The 14309-nt window shown below is 40.4% G+C and overlaps 1 protein-coding gene across 5 annotated transcripts in view; it reads right to left on the bottom strand.

Moving 5' to 3' along the window:
- Nucleotides 1-11030, bottom strand: part of VPS13B (vacuolar protein sorting 13 homolog B) — a 427554-nt gene extending 416524 nt beyond the window's left edge. For 3 of the 5 annotated variants that reach the window (XM_033079391.2, XM_033079426.2, XM_033079417.2), the window contains exons 1-3: nt 10946-11030; nt 10069-10246; nt 2522-2665 (exon numbers count right to left, since the gene is read on the bottom strand). In XM_033079391.2, coding sequence (XP_032935282.1) covers nt 2522-2665; nt 10069-10215 — 291 coding nt within the window. In that variant the 5' untranslated portion in view covers nt 10216-10246; nt 10946-11030. Of the gene's footprint in view, nt 1-2521; nt 2666-10068; nt 10247-10914 lie in introns of all 5 variants that reach the window. The other 2 variants (XM_033079408.2, XM_033079400.2) reach the window with 2 other exon arrangements.
- Nucleotides 11031-14309: the final 3279 nt, after the last annotated feature.

Below are 14309 nucleotides of genomic sequence, written 5' to 3'. Positions count from 1 at the left end.
AAAACTGAATCAGAATATGACCCTAAGCTTCTAGGAATTATGCCAAAGATGATATATAAACCCTTTCTCCCTGTACCTGGGAACAAAGACACTGACTATCTGCATTACATTTCCTTGCTGTAAGTAGGTCAGGGAAAAAGTTGAGTAAAGATCAGTAAATGGACAGGGATTACTTTAAATCTTTCTACTTTATACAACTGTATCCACACATCAGAACAGGTGCTCTGTACTTCATAAAGACAAATACACCATTCACATGTTAGTACTTTTATCTGTCTTAATAAACCTATTTTCTGGAACATACATAAGCAATGCTGCGGTATCTGAGTTTCAACACTTAAACTGCAGAAATCACTGTCAGTCTCTGTTCCTGTGCAAAGGGGTTCCCTTCCAAAATTCAGGACTACGTACCATGAGATCACTCCCAAACACTAATTTACCAAATTAACCACAGCAAAAAAGAAACCAAACAACCCCTTCTACCTGGTGCACTACGATGAACTGTGAAGACATCTTGTGGCAACCTTGTCCTAAAAGCAGCTAGTGTAGATTTAAACCCTAAGCCACCTAATAGCAAGTGCAAAGTCAGTCTCATCAGTGATATGCCAGCTTCTGCTCTGCAAATGCTTAGGACACACCAAAGGGAAGTAAAGAGACTGTGGCAGGGAGGAACAGATCTGCAGGCTGGCTAGCACAGACCAATTCAGTTGGTTTCCTATCCTAAAAGCAATTCTATCGCATTCACATTCAAATCCACTACTCCAAGACCCACAACATACTCCACAGTTCTAAACTACGAGTTGAATCAGTCAATGCTGCTTTAGCTCTAATATTTAAATTATACCATCCATTTCCTTGCTATAATGTTTGTTTTCTGTATGCAGTTCCTTCAATTCCCCAGCACAGCCACTCCACAAAAAAATTACTGGACACTATCATAGCCGGTGCAGAACAAAACTATTATTTACATTTCAACAATGCACTTTGTAACTGGTGCTTTGCCAGGAGTTCAACCTGACATTCAGCTCTCAAGTTGATTTCACAGCCTGGAAAGCTCTTACATATCATCTCCTCTCTCCACACAGCATATTAAGGTGATTTGCTTTATAAACAACTGTAACACTCACACTCTTGAACTTTCCAGAATATAGCAGTACTATGTAATGTAAAACCGTCTGGGGTCTGCAGCTTTCTACTGATCACAGAACGTGTAAAGATGGGTCCATTAAAGAACTCCAATTTAAAAAAAAAAAAGGTTTTGTTTGAGGGAAGCAAGTTAAATATACATTGACTACCATTCAGCTGGATATGTATGACAGTGCCTGCACACAAAGCAATCAGAAAATGGCTCTTGCCTGCTCTCACTGCCTTCTTAACTGGATTAACATGAAATTACAACCAATGCAAAACAACTGTTTACCTATGTACTGAGTGCAATCCATATTTCCTGTCCCAATTGCTCCTTCTCACTATCAAGCAATAACAAAATTAAAAATTCAGATGGAAAGTTATCTTTAATAGGCATAAATACATATACACATCTATACACCCACACAAATATACGTCTCAAGAACAAGCTCCTATAGCAGCGCTATAGGACAGGTAAGCGGGGTTACTGCTTCCTCCCTTGTTAACATCACAACTCCCCCAGCAAAGCAATCTAGAAATAAGGAACTACGGTTTTAAAAGAGTAAAAGGAGGAACATGGGCTTCCCCCAAGACAAACACTTGCCCCTTTCATACAGGCAACACTACTGAAGTTGTCAACATTCAAACTACTTCACAAGCAAAGCAGGATATGTACAGATTTTAAGTGTCTAAAGGTGTAAGAGGCAGCTCACTGGAATTAAATTGCATTGCAGGCCACAACTCATACAGAGATGAGCACAGTAACAAGATGTCTCACGCTGAGCAGAGAAGCACCTGCTTTTGGTTAAAACAAATAATACTTACTTTGTTAACACAGGCATTTAGCGTAGTTTTATTAGTTTTCACACGCATGAATAAAGAGAAGTGTGCATATCTAGGGGTCAAACAGCTCTTAGCTTCCATAATTTGATTTCCAATTTTTCTTTTTTATTTTTTTTTAATGCAACATGACTTACCAGTGGCAAGTTACAGCCAAATTTTGAAAATGAACCCATTCTTCTGCTTCACTTTCTATGTTGAGTACCCAATGTTAAAATTGCCAAGTGCATTGACATGGCACTGCAATATAGACACCGGGTCTTGGACACTCTCTAGACCCACAATACAACTCTTGGGGAAAAAATCTGACAGAGCACTATTAACTTGCTTTCACATCAGCAAAAACACAGCTAGAGCTAACAAAGAGTTTAAATATAAGCATAAAGGAAGATATTAGCCATGATAAGAAAGAAAAAATATTAGTTGCTCAGAAAATAAAAGGATCCCAACTTCACAGTCAGATTCTTCAGAAGACTTTCTTGAAAGTGACCTATAGAAGGTCTTATTCTCATGAACATCACAAAGCTGGAAAAGCACTCATCACATTTCTTACCTGAGCCCCATCCTTTAACTTCAAGATGCATTCCATTGTATTGATAGTGATGACAACTGGTTCTGATCCCAATTTCGTCCATGGCACATGAATCCGAAGTTCATGAATATGCCCACTCAAAAAAGTAAACGGCAGTTTCAGCTCCTAACAACAACAGAGAATGCAGAATTAACTACTGAAACACATCAAAATTCCAGACGCATTTGTAACTCTAAATAGTAACATCCTATCACAAAGGAAGTCAAAAGTTATTCTCCGTTCCCTAATCAGCAGTGTGCCACAGGACCTGGCAAGCATCACTTGCATGATTATGTCACAATTAATCTGTTCAAAGGAGACATTTGGATTACCATGTCCTTGACAAGAAAACATAGTTTAAAACCACCTTTATCACACATGAAGCTATTTCAAAGTGGTATTTAAGGTACATGTAGAAACAAACAAGGTGAAGGTAAATACTGAAAGTCATGTGCAACAAGTATTATCGTGAAGAGTACAGATTTGGAATTACACATTGACAATGCCACAGTAAGTCAATTTCATTCAAAATATTTTAGTGTTTAAGAGTTCTAAGAGCTCTGTTTGCTTAAGACTGGTCCATTGTTGCCCCTCTCCCATCAAACTGCTTAGTAAATATGAAGTTACTAAATTTTTCTGGCAAAACCAGACTCCTGCATAGCAAGGGCTAATGTAGATGTCTCACTGGTTTAAAAACTTGTGCAAGTCAGTCCAGAGCTTCTAACAAACGCCTGGGCACTCCATCCAGCACAGATCACAACTCTGCAGGACAGCCTCAGGGAGCCAGCTGCTGATTGCAGCAATTCAAGAAGGAAATAAGGTGCCCAAGTTTAAATTAAAAGTACCCAACTTGGTAAATTGATGCACAGTGTACAAAGTGATACAAAGTGTACAAAGTGTTGCAATTTCCCAGTAGCTTCAGGTTTTCTCTTGCAAAAAATGAGTTCAACATTTAACCAACAGAAGGGTCAGGCAAGACAGCTGGTCCCAGGACTAGCAACCAAGATTTTGAATAATTAAAACAACTGTTTACTGTAAAGCAAAGAATCAATATTTGATATGTTAGAATTTTAAGCCAGTATTCTCGATACTAAGTATTCTATTATTCAGGTTTCAGGGATGCTTCATCTTTTCACCTTTCTAATCTCATATTCTGGTATTTGTTACTTATCAAGTTTTAAAGTTTTAATGGAGAAAAAATAACACATCTTCACTTCAAGTTGCTTATAGCCTGGTGTTTACATCATCATCTCAGATGTGGGAACTACAGGTGTAGTATGTTCTCAGGTTGAGAAATAAGTTAATTTAAGCAGGGAAGCAGTTTTGGTGAATCTATAACGACCATATAGTCCAACTGCCTGACCAATTCAGGGTTGACTAGAAGTCAAAATATGTTATTAAGGGCATTCTCCAAATGCCTCTTACACACTGACAGGCTGGGGACATCCTGTAAGAAGCCTGTTGCAGTGTTTGACCACCCTCAGTAAAGAAATGCTTCCCAATGGTCAGTCTAAGCCTCCTGTGGCACAGCTCTGAACCATTCCCACTTGTCCTATCCCTGAATACTGAGGGAAGAGCTCAGTATCTCCCTCTCCATGTTCCCTCCTTAGAAGCTGTAGAGAGCTGTGAGGTCACTCCTCAGCCTCCTTTTCTCCAAATGAAACAAGCCCAAAGTCCTCAGTCCCTTCAAACAGGACATTGCCTCCAGCCCTTTCATCACCTTTATTGCCCTTCTCTGGACACATTCTCATCCTTTCCCCTCATTCTTCAGCTGTGGGCTCAGAGCAGCACACAGAGCTCAAGGTGAGGCTGCCCCAAGGCTGTACAGAGTGAGTCACCTCTGTGACAGCTGGTGAGGCTGAGTTTGATTCACACCATGAAGGGGTTTGTCCTCTGGGCTGCCAGGGTGCATTGCTGGCTGCTACTGAGCCTGCTGCTGACCAGCACATAGAGGTTCTTTACTGTATTTTGGCAAATTCAGGAATATGAACCCTTGTTCAGGATTTCAGAATTATCCTGGCAAGCCAGACTTAAGCACCTTTGCCCCTTGGATCAGTTTAGGTACATGCATCTCATTCAACTCAGAATTCCTATGAATATATAGATGTCTCACAGAGAAGGTCCATGAAACTCAGAAATCAAGCAGGCAAATGAAGGGAATTTCAGACAAACATCTACCAGTGGATCCAGAAAGTCTCTCTTCCTGCACTGCTTGACACTGGACATATCTCTGCTGTACAAAACTTCTATATAAATAAAATTTGCTGACAAGGGCATTTTGCATTTACTGCTTGATATGTATTATAAAGTCTTAAAGTATGCCTACACATTTTTCTGTGAAGCTAGCTAATGCAATTTTTTGCCTAAATATATTGAAATAAATACATGTATCAGTAATAAATCCATGAATAATTTATATATAATCAAGTTCTAGTGTATGTTTTGAAAGCTCCCTAAAAACTTTTGTTTTCTTAAGTAGTTACCATTTCCTATGTTCAGAGTTGAAACAACCACCATTTACACCTGTGACAGGTTTGCATCTTGAAAGAATCTTTGAGATCACTAGAGGCAAGTCAACTCTTCTTACCTATACCTACACCACCACAGCAGCTGCTAGGAGGACAATTTTAGGGAACACTTTCCCCCATTCTGCAGCTGATACCTCGTAAGTCTTTCTACTGGTACTATGAAAGAAGTTTATCCTGTATCCAGGAGCTAAGAGTATTGTATATTCACTGCTGACAAAATTCAGAGGAGGAAACTACACAAAATTATAGCTCTATTTTTTTTGCCAAGTACAGCTTTCAGTTTGTAAATCAGTTTTGGGGCCTTAATGAGTACTGATTAATGAAGTTTTAAAAAACCACATCCATCTCATAATAAAAAAAACTCGACTCCTTCTTCAGCCATGCTAACACAAAGTCACATCTAATTTCAAGTCCCCATTCTAAGAGATGACAGTTTCAGACCTTCTCATTAAAAGTTCAAAGAAAATTGTTAATTTGTTTTTACAAAATGTTTTTTCTTCATCTCCTTCACTACTACACTTCAGGATTTTAGCCAAAAGCCTCTCCTAAAAATTCAGCCCCAGGCTGACAAGCAACACAAATACAATTTTCATCCAGACAGTTTTAGTTAAGACAGTGAAAAACAAGTACTGGGCTGTTTAGCTACAGATCTATCATACAATAAATTAAGTAATGTCTTTTGTCCCAGAGTTTTTTTAGGGGGGGAAGATTGAGGACACACATGAAGCATGGAACAAAAATAAATTATAAAAAAAACATGAAATCTAAAAATGCATTACAATGCTTTCAGAGATCAAGGAAGCAAACTACCACTGTGAACAATAATAGAAATAAATTTCCATTCTGGACTTGTAGGTGCATAAGTTTTTGTCACTCATCAATACCACAATGTGTATTTAGATCTTGACTTGTCTTTGTTTCAAAAGGCATTCTAGAATAGCTGTTTTTCCACTATCTGCTGGATGGATTTAACATATTCTCACTTTTGTCTAGTTAACTGCAAGATGTTGAAAGAAACAGAAGAAGGAATTATTTCAAAATAAAGACAATAAAAGCAAATGCACAACATATTTAGAAGACAGTTCTTTTTCAAAGGAAATTTAGATATAAATGTTATCTAACATTAAAGAAACCCACTGCCCTGGTTACAGCTAGGGCAATTAGAATAAAGCAATGTAGAGAACTCTCTGTTGCTCTATTCAGTAGACAATACAAATGTGTGCCAAATTAAGTAACTTGTTCACAATACAACATAATACAGAAGATTTTTATTCTTCCCTGTTTCCTATGCAGTCTTTCTCCTTCCATTAAGTACTGCTTGAAATTCTTGATATTTTTTCCATACCCATGGCTGATTAGACTTTGCATTTTAGATTTTCCATTCAATCATATAAATCCTTCACAAAAATATACAACTAAAAGCAAACTTCTGGGCTTGACCCATAAATAACTGACATGTAAAACTACAGACTAGATGATCATAATTCCCCTTTGCCTAAAATCTCCCCTAGCTCTAACACACAAGACTGTTCTAAAAATTGGGGTGATAGGCAAGTACTTGTTCTTCACATCACTGTTAACTCAAATACCTTTTCTTCATAGTCAAGGCTATATTTCACAAGTAACCAGTAGCACATAACAGAGACTTAAAATAAGGATATTTCAATACTCCTATTTCTTTAAAATTATTTTAAGGACATTAAATTCTCCATGTTTCTTTCTAGACAAATTCTTTTGGATATGAAAGATCCATACTATAATAAAAATCAATGATCTTTAGATCAAGGTATCTTTTGTCTTCCAAAGACTACTTAATCTTTCCCTTCTGCATTTACAAAACAGCTAAAAATTAATTATGGGAACATACACAAGCAGCAAGAAGAGTTCACAAGGTATGTTAGCTTTTTGGCACCCCTGTGTCAACACATATATTACACACAAGCTAGTTACCAAGTTCAGAGGTAGTTCTATTATCTCTGGTACTATGGGGACTTCACACAAAAGCTGACAAAAGTGCTTAAATCGCTTTTTCAAAAAACAGTATTTAAGGCATTAGTTTCAAAACTTTATTACAAATTACTTTCTTGAAGTAGTTTTTGTGTAATGTGCATATTATATACAGATGGAAAATTTCTTGGGGTGTTCAGTCTTCTAGTACTTGAATCATTCAAGATAGGAAAAAATATCAAAATTTTATTAGATTTAACCTTCAACAAAAGATAATTATTACCAAATCGACTACCTATTCAAAGAGTGACACAATTATATACAAAAGCTACACTGAACCTAGAAGATTCAAGCTAAGTACAAACTAGTACTTGACTTCCACTACAGAACTGGTTTGTACAAAAAAAGGGGGACAGAGAGAAGGACAGACCCTAAGAGTCATTACAACAACATTCAGCTTACTTTAATGAGAGCATAAAGCTTACATATATTTATGTAAAAAAACGTGCAATGTATTTTCAGGTACTGGAACCTTCTCTTCACATTTGGTAAATTTTCTATGTCAACAACTGTATTGCACCTGATTTCAAGAGGTATTGCTTCCAACTTGGTCACAAAAATAAATTAAAATCTTCTGTAAGACAAACAGCAGTTTATGTTTTGTTCTCATCTGTCCTTTGGGATTCTGTTTGGTGGCTCATCACAGTACAAAATGACATGGGAACACCAACATCAGCTACAGTGCATGGAGCAGAAAGCACACACTTGCTCCCAAATCTGTTATAAAGTGCTTCATCCAGATAGTTTGGCACCTATGGCAACACTCCCAAAAAGCCATGTATAACTCCACAGAAGATGGAATTCTCTGGAAATGTTTAAGGCTCTAGACAAATACATACAGGATAGGTGGATTTGTGTCTAAGAAGCTGAAGCAAGAAATTAAAGCTGTGTTCATGTCAGATAAGGAGCAAGGAACCAGGTTGGGAATTGCAACCCAGGACAGAACAGTGTTACAAGAGCAGAGCAGTTAAGGGGACTAACTTTGTGTATCATGAATCCATCAGCAAGAGAGCCTAGCTAAAATGATATATACTGGTAATTTTTAGAGACCAGCTTTTCAAGGGAGCTCCTGCCACCTGCAATGGCTTGAGGACTTTGCATTACCACATACTACTTACACAAAGAGTTTTGCAGAGCAGAAATACACAGCATCCCTTCCACAAAAAAAAAAAAAAAACGAAGACACTCTAAATACAGTCTGTGGATCCAGACAGACAAGTTCCAAAGAATAGTAAGAGCCAAATGAAGATAACTACATTTAACACTCAGCCAAATAATGTAAAAACAATCAATCTGAGCTAAATTTTGCATCCATCACATATTCACATACCCATCAAATGAGCAGGGGTATATATGGCAATATTTGTCACAAGAACCATGACATTTTCAGGTTGAGCTGGATATTTAGGAACACAGTTCATAGACAAAGATGAAGCAAGGGGTCAACTACCAGCAAACTGCAGCTACGGGAAAGGGAACATGACCAATGACAGCAGCAAAATTCTTATAGTGCCAGGTAAAATAGCAAGTTTGATAAATTCATCCCAAGTCATCATTTGTTATTAGGACAAACTTGCTCTCAGCACAGCAGAGCACTGAAACAGTTTACCCAGAGAGGAGCTTCCCACAAGACAGATTTCAAGAGCCAGTTGAAGTAAAACATAAGCTGGTCTGACAATGCTGGCAACAGCCCTGCTGGACTAGATGACCTCCAGAACCCCTTTCTGATCAACCCTTCTTAGTACATATACATTTTAAAAGGTTGGCAGGGGAACACATCCTACAGAACATCAGCTGTATGGACAAGATGCACCAATTAATAGACTTGAGAGAAAATAGAGAGACTATGAAATACTTGAAGGAAGACAAGTAAGGCTCTTTAAAAAACAGAAAACAGGACAAGATCTCTTATAAGATTGTCTCCTCTTCCAGAACAGGATCAAGGTTCCTCATTAACCATATGTATTTCTTTCACATCTTAAAAGGTGTTCCCAGTAGAGACACACAGTCACCCCAGCCTATTCCAATGTCTCATAATCCAACACATAAATGAGATTTCCATTTATGTCTAATCTAAATCTCCCAGCGTGCAATTCATTCAATTGCTTCTTTTCCGATCAAAGCAATTCTTGCTATATCTTGTCTCACCTTATTTTAGACAATACTAAAAACACATTCCCTGTGTGTTTGATTCTTCTATCAAGGGATGTATTGTCTAAATTTCCCATTCTTTGCTGCATTTCTCTCAGCTCCCTCACTTGGTTGGACTACATCTGGCCACAGGACTCCAGCTAAGTCCTTCTACACCATGCACAACAGAAAGCAGCATTATCGGTCTCACACACTCAAGCTGTCAACTCAGATAAGCATAAAAGGAAACTATCCCTGTGCTAAGGTTTTACCACTGCATATTGACAGCAGGCTCCAAATTCTGTATCTAGTGTTTTACTTGGTCAACCCTGTTGTTTTAAGGCTAAGTCTGTTTTAAGACTGAGTCTTTGATTTAATCCACAGAAATCAGATGCTCAAATCCATTCCTCAATTGCTCTTAAGTTTAGATACAACTGGAACGATGAAATCTGAAGTTAAAAAACTATACAAAGAGCACAAATGGGTTTAGTATGCATAATCAAAAGGAGATCCCACTTTACTTTGTGACCTTTCAACTTAGTTATTATATGCAATTATACTGGAAAAGCAATTCAGTTAATGTTCCTACATAAAACAATACTTACTGAGAGAAACACGTCCACAAAAAAGCCTCTCTTCACACTCCATAACTTACAGAATGTGTAAAGAATTATCATTCATTGTGAAACAAATGGCATGAAATTAAAGCAAGAATAACTAAATGCAGGGGGAAAAAATACTTGCATAAGAAGGAAACCAGCAAGCACTAAGTTATGACTTAGCTGTGCAGACCAATCTAAAATCATTCAGCCAACTTCTTTTAAATCAAAGACATGGACTGTAACTGCCTTTAACAGTACATACCTGTTCAAGTACATCCAATTTTAATTCAAGTTTACTAAGCACAACATCTCCTCCCCAGAGTGACAACTGCAGATCTGAAGGCTTCAAGTTCTTTATGTAGCGATTCACATAACTCATCAAAATAGGAGTTACATAGGACTCCAGCATTCTGGAAGAGCTCTGTATTACAGGTCAAGCACTAGAAAAAGAGGACAAGAAATCGAGATGTTAGTTATATATCTCCAATAAAATTTTCAATAATGCAACACTCCCGTTTTTTGAATGTATGAAAATAATTCTAAACATCATTTATAGTCAGTTTAACACAGTTACACATAAAGATAAAATGTATAGAAAGATGCAAGCACACCTACTTTCATTTACAAACTTTCATGTTACATGTACATATATATGTATTCACACGCACATATGTGTGTGTGTGTATATATATACGAACTAGAAACTGTGTTGTTTAAAAGAAAAGCCAACCAAATACATGAAGAAACAGAAAATGCTATCGAGCAGTCCACCATACTTTCACATAACATTTAAGTGACAGGAAAACTCCTTTATGGAGTCATCAAAAGGATAAACTTCGATAACATCAGTAAAGGGAAACTCCTAACTGATAAGAGCACACAGTCAAGTATCGCCTCAGACGCTCCTCACCGGTCTCGGCACCGCGTACAAGGCAACCCCGACAGTTTCGTGCCACCCTGAACTCCAAGAAACCAACATCCTTCATGAACGGAGGTTATGTTTAAGGTCTGCCATCACTCTCATCCCTCTCCACATCCTTTCCCAAACCCTCGCCGTCCTGAGGAGACCCTTCCCCGTCCCGTCACCGCCGCGGCTTCACCCGGATACCTTCACAAACGAGGGAATCCCGCGCCCGTACCTTCGGGACACATCCTCGTACGTCCCTCCCGCGGGCCCACGCCCCCTCAGGGCCCCTTTACCTGGCCCTGCACAGCGCCCCGAGGCTCCGCGCCCACCCCGGGCCGGCCGGGCCGCGGGAGCGCCGCGCACGCAGCGCCTCGGGCAGCGCCTCCCGCCCCGGCTCCACAGCTCGGGCGCTTCCGGGTTTCCCGGCGCATGCGCGCTCCTCCGCCGGCCCTCGGCCGGAAGCGTTCGGCGCGAGCGCGGGGCGGGGCCAGGCGGGGCTCTGAGGGCGGTGGGAGGTCACGTGCCGTGCGAGGGAGGGGTTTCGCGGCCCGGCGTGTCCGTGAGGCGCCGGGAGCGCGGGCTATGGGACGGTCGCAGGGGCACAGAATGAGGGAGCTTGGAGAAGGCCAACCTGTGACCGAACAGCATCTTGTCAACTATACCATGGCACTAAGTGCCACATGCAGTCTTTACTTAAATACCCCCAGGGATGATGGGTCCACCTCCCTGGGAAGTCCCTTCCAGTGTCTAATCACCCTTTATGTGAAGAAATTCCTCCTGAAGTCCAACATCCCGTGACAGCTTGAGTGTATATCCTCATGTTCTCTCCATTTTTCCTTCTGTGAGGAGGCGCCAATTCCCATCTGGCTACGACCTCCTTTCAGGCACTTGTGGGGAGCGATAAGATCATCCCTGAGCCTCCTGTTCTCCGGGCTAAACACCCCGGCTCCCTCAGCCGCTCCTCATAGGACTTGTTCTCCAGACCCTCCAACTGCTCCATTGCCTTTCTCTGGACTGTCTCCAGCGCCTCAATGTCCTTCCTGAACTGAAGGGCCCGGAACTGCCCGCAGCACTCAACACAGCCTCGTCCCGGGGCGGAGCGGCCCGGCCGCCCCCGGGTGTGTGTGAGGAGCTTGGGCACGGCGGGCTCTGGCCTGGAGCACTGTGACCCCTCAGATCTGCCACTGCCTCAGCCAAGCCCAGCTCCAAGGTTTGGTTCATGTTGTTATAATTGACAAACGGCCGTGTGGGGCAAATCCCAGTGGTGGCAAACATTTTTTTCCACTCTGCTTAATAAAGGTGTGCATATTCTGGCTTGGTTCAGAGCAAGGCTCTGCTTAGGTTCTCAATTTCATCATTTCAGATATGAGAGGAGTTCCTGACACCCAGGAAAGCCCTTGATGTTCTGCATGCCCCGAGTGCTTCTCCCTTCTCTAGTTCATGGAGAAAAGCCATCTCCAGCAGCTCCAAGTCCTTTTGGGGTTGCTTGTAGCGCCCAGAAAATGCCCTGGAAAGGTGAGTTAATAGAATCCTTGCAGGCTGACATGTTGGCATATGGGTGATCTGGGAAGGAGCTGAGCTCATTTTTGTCAGGGAGAAATGCAGTATGCAATGCCTGTGGGCATGGCTTTGATGTGGATAATGAATAACCTTTTACAAAGGACTCTGATTTGAGTTTTAAAGGAAAGCTTGGGATATGCGTCTTGAATTACATATTCCTCCTGGAAATTTGAAATCCCATGCGTTTAATCTGCAGTGTAGTTATGTGGCTGAAAACAGAAAAGACAGCACTATACAGCATTTGAGAGAGTGTGTGTGAAGCTCGAATCGCAAGTAAGTGCTTGGGTGAGAGCCTAACCCTATAGCAGTACATGTATTGAAATCTGGCTGAGCTAATCAAGGTCTGGAGGCTCCAAATCCTGCCGAATTACCTGTCTGTTCTGCCTCTGGTATACACATGCTCAGTTAATTGTGAATCAAACCTCATTTTGCATACACCATTGCCTCACTTGCTGTGCCATCTTCGCTCATGAATCACAACTCATGAGACAGTATTTCACCTCACAAAGAGTCAAAGCAGCTTGGACTGCTTTGGTCACCACTCCCACAGCTCATATTTGAATTTATGTTTGGCCATTCTTCAGTACATGTGGCATGTTAACCTGTGACTAAGAGGTGGTAGCAGGCAGGTGAGGGACAGAAAGATTTTAGCAGTGTCAGTGGTCTTTAATTAAAGTAGTTGAGCTTCTGGCTATTTGTTGTGCAATTTCTCTAGGACTAACAAGAACTTGAAGAATTCCTTTGCAGAACTGCTATACCTTTCTGTCCCTCTACTAGGCAGGTAGGAGTGGTGAATTTTACTCGTAACACTTTTCAGGAGTGTGCACTGCACTGCAAGCCAGCTCAGAGAAATAATCAATGCTGATGGAAACAATCTCATTTATAGCACAGTCTCCCCATAGAGTTACATTGACACAACAGAGGGATGTGTCAACTCGTAAATGTAATGTTGAAGCACACCCTAAGTCTGCATCAAAAGCCCTTATTTCAACAGAAAAACATTCCTCTGTTTCTTTATCCATTATGTTATTACTTTTGAATGACATATCTAATCAGTGCTGGAATGTTTTCTGAAAGTTCAGAATTAAGGACAACGCCCTATTTTGGTGAAAAATCAGTAAACGAGAAGAAGAGTAGGGAAAAATCATAGTGCTCCTGGCAGCTGCCTGGCAGACCTAGCAGCTGAGAACAACTCTGTAATTTTCCTGGCAGCTATTAGCATTTCATTATGACTACCTCCATCACAGTTCTAGTTCAAGTATGTTGACACCCTGAATAATTTATTTCCTACAGTAGGAAAAAAAATAGGGAAAAAAAATTGAAGGGATCACACAGGAATAAATCTTTGAAGGAAAGGAGATAAATAGGTGGCATGAAATGAGTAACTGGAGAGGGTCATAAAGGTCCCTGATGCACAGAGGGAGGCTAGCTGAGTACATGGAGAATTTGCAAGTAGTAGGCAGGTGATGTGCAGTAATGAACTTGGGCATACAACAGCAACAAGGGCATGTCTGCTAGAAATGTCAGCCCCTTGAGCTAGTCCAATTTATTCAGTATTTCAACACTTCAGTGAAACATGCAGGATAGGTATAATTAAAATTGTAAATCTAGTGGTATGCGAATCCTGTTCAATCATATAACTTGAGCAATTGTGAACCCTTGAAAAGCTGACAAAAATAGATGCAGTTTACCTGGAGACTGAAAAAGTGTACACAAAACAGTGTCACTTTTGGCCAGGCATGAAAAAAATAGCACTTCAAGGAGGTCCTCAGGAAATATATCTACCTGCAGAATACCTTTTTTCTTGACAAAGGAGTCTATCAGTGTGTTTCTGGCTTCAGTGTTGTTGCTATAGGCTGTTTCCTGTTTTCTGCAACAGAAGTGGGATCAATGAAATACAAAATGGAGTGGGAAAATAGAGTTCATATAAAAATGAGGAAAATCTAGAAAAGGTAGAGGATGATTAAGTGACTGTTACAGAATTGCTGGATCACAGGCTGGTTGGGATTGGAAGGCACCTCTGGAGGTCACCCAGT

The sequence above is a fragment of the Catharus ustulatus genome, chromosome 1, assembly GCF_009819885.2.
Source record: "Catharus ustulatus isolate bCatUst1 chromosome 1, bCatUst1.pri.v2, whole genome shotgun sequence".
NCBI classification, from domain to species: domain Eukaryota; kingdom Metazoa; phylum Chordata; class Aves; order Passeriformes; family Turdidae; genus Catharus; species Catharus ustulatus.
This window is presented reverse-complemented; position numbering and strand designations above follow the sequence as displayed.